The 283-nt window shown below is 66.8% G+C and overlaps 1 protein-coding gene across 1 annotated transcript in view; it reads left to right on the forward strand.

The window, feature by feature from the left end:
- CASTOR1 (cytosolic arginine sensor for mTORC1 subunit 1) overlaps positions 1-267 on the forward strand; it is a gene marked incomplete at both ends in the record, with an annotated part of 2,584 nt that extends 2,317 nt beyond the window's left edge. The window contains 2 exons of the mRNA XM_010169197.2: positions 1-52; positions 173-267. The exon at positions 1-52 is cut by the window's left edge and continues 31 nt beyond it. Coding sequence (XP_010167499.2) covers positions 1-52; positions 173-267 — 147 coding nt within the window. The remainder of the gene's footprint in view (positions 53-172) is intronic.
- Between the last annotated feature and the right edge of the window lie 16 nt (positions 268-283).

The following is a 283-nucleotide window of genomic DNA, read 5'->3' on the forward strand; positions in this document are numbered from 1 at the left end:
ACAGGGGAGCTGTGGCGGATGGGGCGGATCGGTGGGCAGCCCCTCGGCTTCGGTGAGCATGGCCGTGGTGGCCGTGTCCCCCTCCCGTCCTCACCCTACCCAGGGTGACACTCTCCCTGCATGTCCCCATGGCTGGGCCACCACTCACTCCGGGGTCCCTTTGTGTCCCCAGATGAGTGTGGCATCGTGGCGCAGATCGCTGAGCCGCTGGCCGCTGCCGACATCTCGGCCTATTACATCAGCACCTTCAACTTCGACCACGCCTTGGTGAGCCCCCCCCTCC

This window comes from Antrostomus carolinensis, unplaced genomic scaffold (genome assembly GCF_000700745.2).
Source record: "Antrostomus carolinensis isolate BGI_N321 unplaced genomic scaffold, ASM70074v2 scaffold46355, whole genome shotgun sequence".
In the NCBI taxonomy this organism is placed as follows: Eukaryota; Metazoa; Chordata; class Aves; order Caprimulgiformes; family Caprimulgidae; genus Antrostomus; species Antrostomus carolinensis.